Source organism: Gymnoscopelus braueri, assembly GCF_963280865.1.
Source record: "Gymnoscopelus braueri genome assembly, chromosome: 15".
Classification (NCBI taxonomy): Eukaryota; Metazoa; Chordata; class Actinopteri; order Myctophiformes; family Myctophidae; genus Gymnoscopelus; species Gymnoscopelus braueri.
In genome coordinates, this window is record NC_137620.1 from 51,670,089 (window position 1) to 51,678,451 (window position 8,363).

At 46.0% G+C, this 8,363-nt stretch overlaps 1 protein-coding gene across 1 annotated transcript; it reads right to left on the reverse strand.

Annotated features, from left to right (window-relative positions):
* Window positions 1-7,142: 7,142 nt before the first annotated feature.
* On the reverse strand, window positions 7,143-8,021 carry LOC308101634 (post-GPI attachment to proteins factor 2-like; the record flags this gene model as incomplete). Its single annotated transcript, XM_080451055.1, has 1 exon — window positions 7,143-8,021. The coding sequence occupies one exon, from the start codon at window positions 8,019-8,021 to the stop codon at window positions 7,143-7,145; it is 879 nt and encodes a 292-aa protein (XP_080307181.1).
* Between the last annotated feature and the right edge of the window lie 342 nt (window positions 8,022-8,363).

Here is an 8,363-nt window from a genome sequence, read left to right on the forward strand (position 1 = left end):
AAGAACCTTGGGTGTGACCATGGAGATCTTATCATGTGCCTCGTCCACGGTCAAAGAGACAAAGGGCTTTGATACTAGCATTCATTGTCTCCAGACGCTTCCGAGAGTCTGCGTCTCCCTCCCATAATTTCAAAATGTTTAGATTTTTAGCCCATTTATCATTTATTTTGGCACAAGCCGATATTTTTCCTTTCTCAATTCTGCCCTCAAACTCTTTTGCCATCTGCTTCCGCAGAGTTTGAATCACAGTATGACTGAAGCTTCCATTTTTAGGAAAACCATAATTTTTATGCCATTTTGGCAGAAATGCAACCCCTTTAACTCCAAATTTGTCATGCACAATCCTTGCAGGGCCCTGAAATTCCTTCTTATATGCAAGTAAAGCCCCCATGTTAACTTTAAGGCTCTCAATACACAACTAGTATTATTACTACTATTGTTATTAATAATATTATTATTTAAACTTTAACCTATATAATTATATAAAGTCTACTCAAGTAATGCTTTTCAATATACTATAGTAAGTATTAAAACTCAAAGTATTAAAACTCAAATAATTCTGCCAAAATATATGTATATATATATATGCCAAGGCAATCTCTAATACAGACATCAAAGGGACATCAAAGGGACTATCTTCTTGCAGGTTTTTTTCATAAATGGGAGACCATTAAAACATTCCTCCTCTAACAGACATAAACAAAGCCTCAAGAAAAATAAAAAAAACACTGTGTTGCTGAAAAGAACTTCCAAAATATCACAACAAAGTATAAAGACAAATGTACTGTAACTTTTCATTGCTTTGTTAGCAAAAGGGACCCTATAAGGCAAGGATATATTCCTCCCTTTTCTTTTCAGTAGCTACTTGTAGGCAAGACTTTATAGTCTCCCTTTTAGACCATTCAACACTTAAAGATTCAGCTAAATCAATAAATAATTCACTAACCAATAAGTTGACCAGTAGCAGGCACAAAAACCTCACTGTCAATATGAAGCAATTCTTTACAATATCCTCCAGTACGTGAATGTCTATTTACAGACAACACTTAAACAACACAAACAAAGACACCACCAATAGGGCTGGCAAAGTTCGCTTGGGTGGGGGATTGATTTGGGGGGCGTGGTCAAGATTCACCATGTTGGTTGGGTCACTACCAGTCTACAGACCCATCCAACAGGGTACACTACTATATAGCTTGTACACACAGCGGCACATACAAAGAATTACATCAACAATGTTAAAAGCCAACTGCAAAAACAAACTTTCAAATGTATAACATTTATAATAATTTGAAAATAGCAGATTTACAAGCTCACAATGCTTATAGATCGGCTATTTTCAAATGGCCGAAATGTATGGGCTGAAGTGGTTACTGTATGTTTTGTAATAATAATCAAAATCTACAAAGTAACCACTGTAAGTCAACGTCACATGAAGGTGTCTTTTATTTGAAAACAAGGTACATTTACAGGTTACTATGTGTATAAAAAAGGAACCTGATCAGGCTCAAAGAGGAGTAAAATTACATTACATTACATTACAGTCATTTAGCAGACGCTTTTATCCAAAGCGACTTACAATAAGTGTATTCAACATAGGTAGGGAACGAAAACTACTAATCACCAGAAGTCTTTAGTGCATTTTCTGCATAAACAAGCAACCAAGAGTATACCTAGCGCAAAGGTAAAAGTGCAATATATCAGCTACCTATTTCCTTAAACAGATGAGACAAAATAGCTAAATCAAATGAGCATGAGCTAAAACAAATAAGTATATCGACTAAACAAGATCCAATAAACAATCCAATAATCCAATAAACAATACAGCAATAGAAAACAAGCGTTCGTACAACTAGTTAACAACAAGTAGGTCAGGCAGAGAGGAAGGGTAGTGTTTCCTGAAGAGGTGAGTTTTCAGCCTGCGGCGAAATATGGGCAGTGACTCTGCTGTCCTAACATCAGTGGGAAGTTCATTCCACCACTGTGGGGCCAGAACAGAAAAGAGTCGTGACCGTGTGGATCGGCCAGAAGGACCCTTGAGTGACGAGGCAATCAGTCGCCCCGAGGTGGCAGACCGAAGTGGTCGGGCAGGGGTGTAGGCATCGACCATAGCCCGGAGGTAGGAAGGAGCTGTTCCTTTCACTGCCCTATAGGCTAGCACCAGGGTTTTGAACTGGATGCGAGCCGCTACGGGGAGCCAGTGTAGAGAGCGGAGAAGGATGGTTGTGTGGGAGAACTTGGGGCGGTTGAACACCAGACGAGCCGCAGCTTTCTGAACAAGCTCCAGAGGTTTGATGGCAGATGCCGGAGCACCAGCAAGGAGGGAGTTGCAGTAGTCCAGGCGGGAGATGACGAGAGCCTGGATGAGCACCTGGGCTGCCTTCTCCGTGAGGAAGGGGCGAATCCTCCTGATGTTGTAGAGCAGGAATCTGCATTACCTCGTCACTGATGCGATGTTTGCCGAGAACGTCAGTTGATCGTCCAGGGTCACACCCAGATTCTTTGCAGTCCGAGTTGAGGTCACCACAGCATTATCAATGGTGATGGCCATGTCTCGGTGCGGACAGCCCTTCCCCGGGAGGAACATCAGCTCGGTCTTGTCCAGGTTGAGCTTCAGGTGGTTTGTCGACATCCACTCCGAGATGTCAGCCAGACAAGCAGCAATGCGTGCCTCCACCTGGGTATCAGAGGGGGGGAATGAGAGGATTAGCTGGGTGTCATCGGCATAGCAGTGGTAGGAAAAGCCATGGGAGTGGATGACAGCACCCAGAGATGTAGTGTAGAGAGAGAAAAGAAGAGGACCCAGAACCGAGCCTTGGGGAACCCCAGTTGTGAGCCTGTGTGGTTCTGACACAGACCCTCTCAGCATCACCTGGTAGGAGCGACCCGTCAGGTAGGATGCAAACAGGGAGAGTGCAGAGCCTGAGACACCCATCCCCTCGAGGGTGGAGAGGAGGATCTGATGGTTCACCGTGTCGAACGCTGCAGACAGGTCCAGGAGTATCAGCACGGAGGAGAGAGAGTTCGCTCTAGCGGCATGGAGCGACTCCGTCACTGCCAGGAGGGCAGTCTCTGTCGAGTGACCCACTTTGAACCCAGACTGGTTGGAGTCCAGGAGGTTGTTCTGGTGGAGATAGGAGGACAGTTGTTTAAAGACAGCACGTTCGAGAGTTTTAGATAGGAAGGATAGAAGGGAAACCGGTCTGTAGTTCTTGATCTCAGAGGGGTCAAGTGTCGGTTTCTTCAGGAGGGGGGTGACTCTGGCAGTCTTGAAAGTAGAGGGAAAGTATCCAGATGTCAGAGAGGTGTTAATAAGGTGGGTTAAGAAGGGAAGAAGTTCAGGTGCAATACACTGCAACAGAGTGGATGGGACCGGGTCCAGAGAGCATGAGGTGGGGCGACTAGAGGTAACAAGGAGAAGGACCTCGTTAGGGGAGAGGGGAGAGAAGTGAGATAGAGAGGGGATGGGGGGGGGAGAGGAGTAGATGAAGGTAGAGAGGGGGGGTGGCAGGCAGACGGGTGTGGGTAGTGCGCAGGGCACCAGCCGGGGGAGGAGGGAAGGAGGATCGGATATCGTTCACCTTCTTGTCAAAGAAGTTGGCGAAATCGTCGGGGAGGAGGGACGAGGAGGGAGGAGGGGGTGGTGGTTGCAGGAGAGAGGAGAAAGTTTCAAAGAGTTTTTTAGGGTTGGAAGCAGAAGCCTGAATTTTAGTGCAGAAAAAAGCAGCTTTAGCAGCTGATAGAGAGGAAGAAAAAGTAGAAATGAGAGATTGGAAGGTGAGAAGGTCCTCCAGGAGGTTGCCATTTCTCCATTTGCGCTCAGCCGCTCTCAGGCTCCGTCTCTCAGTCCGCACTGAGTCCGACAACCAGGGGGCAGGTGGAGTTTGGCGTGCAGGCCTGGTGGTGAGGGGACAGAGATGGTCGAGAGAAGAGGATAGAGTAGAGAAAAGAAGATCTGTGGCGGTATCAGGGGATAGAAGAGCAAAGGATTCAGGGGCAGGGAGAGCAGAGAGAATAGAAGAGGAAAGATCAGTGGAGGATAGTGAGCGAAGATTGTGACGTGAGGAAATCATGTGAGTAGGGAGGGGCTGTGAGGGGGGAGAGGAGAGAGAGAGAGAGTAGGACATGAAATAGTGATCAGAGAGTTTCTTACCCTTTTCACTGGAAAGAGGAGTGACAGACAGGTTAGCAATAGAGCAGCCTCTGGTGAAGATCAGGTCCAGTTGGTTGCCCGCCTCATGGGTAGGAGGAGATGGGGAAATAACTAGGTCAAAGGCGGCGAGAAACGAAAGTAGTGGGTCTAGCTGCTTCTCAGTCGGGAGGTTGAAGTCACCCAGAAGGATGAATCCAGAGCCATCGACAGGGAAGTGGGAGACTAGATGGTCCAGCTCCTCCAGGAAGCCACCAGCAGGGCCCGGTGGGCGATAAACAACTGCAATGGTGAGCTTGACTGGATGAGAAACAGTGACCACATGAAATTCAAATGAGGTAGGAGAGAATTGTGACAGTGAAACAGGAGAGTATTTCCATTTTCTGGAAATTAGCAGACCAGCACCACCACCTGTCCGCACGGCTCTGGGAGTGTGAGAGAAAGAGTACACATCTGACAGAGCCGCGGGCGTAGCAGTGTTTTCTGGTCTGATCCAGGTCTCAGTCAGAGCAAGGAAGTTAAGGGAGAGCAAGGATGCGTAGGCTGAGATGAAAGCAGATTTGCCTTCCACCACAGCCGAGTGGCAATTCCAAAGCCCTCCCGTTACCACTTGCTCGACGTGAGTTGAAAGAGTAGGATAGATGAGATTAGTTATGTCGCGACGTCTGGGTGTAACCCAGTGTTTGTGCGACCACCAGGAAGAAGAGAGGACAGGAATAGGAAGAAAACACATTGTAGATCACTAAACATATACTACTATACACTACTATATCTATCACACTACTATATATGTCACTAATCAATGATACAGCGTATCGTTCATTGACTAAGTCGGACTTTGACAAAGTCGCCTGTCGCCTTTGTTCGCCTGGCCTTAGTTTGCTGGCCGCCGCTTACAAGCTGACGCTTTCAGCTGGTGGTATAAGGCCACTTCAACTGATTGCTAATCGTCTGCCGGGAGTGCTGGCTAAACCACACACTTCACAAGGCAATCAAGTGGCCTATACAGGGTGAAACTACTTGTACTACTACAAAGTGCCAATAGCCTACTGCTTGAAGCACACAAACAATACAACTATAAACTACAGACTACCACACAAGCTAATAATATAATACTAATAGAAAAGCACTTAAGGTACCACTACTAGCAGCTTGCTAAATAACAAAAGAATGCTGCTATACTCAACTACCAGAGGTCAGGAGCTCTGTTCACTTCAGATGTTGGTTACACACTGAAGACATAAAATGGTCTCTGCCCATCCATATTATAATGTGATCATTAACAGGTGAGGCAACTGGTGACCTGAGCCATCATCATCAGGATTCGGTTATATTTGCATTGAATGAAAGCACTGCATAATGATAGAATGGCCTATGCATTTTAGCCATGTGAAAGAATGCGGTTCTATTTGCATATAATCATTTTATGTAGAAAGACTATGTATTTTATTTGAAAATATGTACAGGTTACTATGTACATAAAAAGGGAACAGATAATGTATCTACAGAGCATAACCTCATGTCTGCTTTTACCATGCAGAAGGGTACTATTAAAAATTGTTTCAGAACCACACTGGTGCACAAGTTAGTCAGATCACAGCACGCTCACACAACTTTGTCAAGGATTGTCATGTCCTCGCCCACTCCTGGTTTATGCTAGCCTGAATATAAGCCTGTTTGGAACCAGGCTAGGTGTATGCATCAGAGTGATGGGTACCCTACCATTTAATATATGGTACTTGTTGCGTATAGTGCCTTTAACTCTCTCTACATGGATCCTGAGGTGTGCTATCTTGCGTGTTTCTTCCACGTCTTTATCTGTCATCTGGGCTGTCAGACAACCAAGCCATGCATCGTCTCTTTGTTACGTCGGGAGACCTGGCTGGCTTCCATTTGGGAATGCGGTGAAAAGTTAGTCCGTTGTCCATTTTAGCCCCTTTATTCTCAACTCGTCGATGGTGAGAAGCTGTGGAACAGTTTTCATACAACAATTCATTCCCATTTTGGCGAAACACTGCTGAAAGAGCACCAACTAGCAGGCTACTATTAGCAAACCTCCGAGTGAAGGGAGATGTCGACCCAACCGACCGGGGGCGGGGCTAGCCGCAGCCGCGGAGTGACACCAGCCTTGCCAGCCCTATTCTTAAAAAACTACTGAATCGTATTTGCCACATACAACGTACCCAAAACAGATTTCACCATGAAATACTCACTCTGTGGTTGGCTGAAACAGCTAAGAGGCTGCCAGGTTCCCCAAAACTAAGGAGATTATCCTCGATTTAATTCAAAATCGACTGGCTAAGGGGCACCCTCCTCCGATATCAGCCAAGCACAGCAGAACTTGTCCAACAGTCTCGAGGCGGGACTTCCAAATGTTGTGGAGAAATCTGGATGGGGACTGAGTCAAAAGTTCGAGACAAATAAGGCAGAGACAATTCAAAGTTTTAAGAAGAATGAGTGTTATAATTTGATATCAAATGGAGTTACAAACTTACATTCACAGCATTACAGCACAGATCTCGGAATGACCAGTCAGCTTAGAACTCAGAGAACACACTGACTGCCTTCGACTTAAATACCTCCACTCATCAAAGGAAACCCCCCTGTTAAGGACAAACCTAGCCACCACCTTTTCTCCTGCAACCCAACCATAAACTAGCATAGTAACAAAAGAAATGTAAATGGTCAGGAGCCTAGGCGTCTACAACAGGGTATCCAAATGCATAGGTAAGAGAGGAATGTATTCCACTCAAGTTTTATTACATTCAACCATAGTTCTTTACAAATGTTTACTTATTTTCCAAATTACTTTGACACTTCCCCAACACGTTACAATACTTAAGTCCCATGGAGACGACAACAGTTCAAACTATAAACATACCCAGAATGCAACAGTTTTATAAATATACCCAGAATGCAACAGTTCAAAGTTATAAACATACTCATTACCAAGGTGTTCAAATGTCTTTTACCAATTAAGCTCAGGTTTACTTTAGGTTCCTTCAGGGGGCGTGGCCGCCAGTATGTTTTCAGGGGGCGTGGCCACCAGTACGTATTCAGGGGGCGTGGCCACCAGTATGTATTCAGGGGGCGTGGCCACCATTACGTATTCAGGGGGCGTGGCCACCAGTATGTCATGATCTCTGAAGTCCCAGAAGGCCGTCATGTGGAAGGCCATGTTTGAGCCGACCAGCAGGAACTGGAACAGAGCAAACAGGGTGTAGATTCTTGCTTCACAGAACCTCTTGTGTCGCAGGAATAAATATACCGTCGCTACGCAACACACCACGTTGAACAGGAAGACAGCCAGCTTCCAGCGGTATGACGTCACTTCCTGGTTGAGTCGGGAGTGTTTACTGATGGAGTACCACAGGGTACATGTCAAGGACATGTGGAGCACAGAGCAGACCATAAACAGGATGACGCTGTTCTCATGGACGCTGTAGGTCTCCAAGGAGGAGACGTACGTTAACAGTAACAACGCTGTGTTCTCAGTCAGGCTGCAGACGAGGTTCAGTCCGGCCAGAATTCTAACGGTTAAACTGGGGAAACGGTGAAGGTATAACGAGCAGTAAGCGGCGCTGGTGAGGTAACGAGGAGCAGAATGGAGGCCAATGCACGTCCTCCATATGTAGCGCTCCGGCACCAAGCTGACGGACGCGCTGATGGACGGAAGGTAGTTGGACACCTTTTTGTTGTGCGTTGTGCATTGTGTGCCTGTGCATTGTGTGTATGTGCATAGTGTGTCTGTAGACTGGTCGTAGTGTAACAGCAGAGACAGCAGCAGACAGGACAGGAGTCCACCGAGCGGCAGCACAACGGATCCTACAGTCAGCTGAGTAAAGGGCAGCCTGATCAGAGGACCCTCCATCCTACTCTGTTCTCTCTAGCTGATAGAGCTCTCTGTGTTGCTTCTATCTCTCTGTTTTCTCTAGCTGATAGAGCTCTGTGTGTTGATAGAGCTGATAGAGCTCTCTCTAGCTGATAGAGCTCAGTGTGTTGCTTCTATCTCTTTGTTCTCTCTCTAGCTGATAGAGCTCAGTGTGTTGCTTCTATCTCTCTGTTCTCTCTAGCTGATAGAGCTCTGTTTGTTGCTTATATCTCTCTGTTCTCTCACTAGCTGATAGAGCTCAGTGTGCTGCTTCTATCTCTCTGTTCTCTCTAGCTGATAGAGCTCTCTGTGTTGCTTCTATCTCTCTGTTTTCTCTAGCTG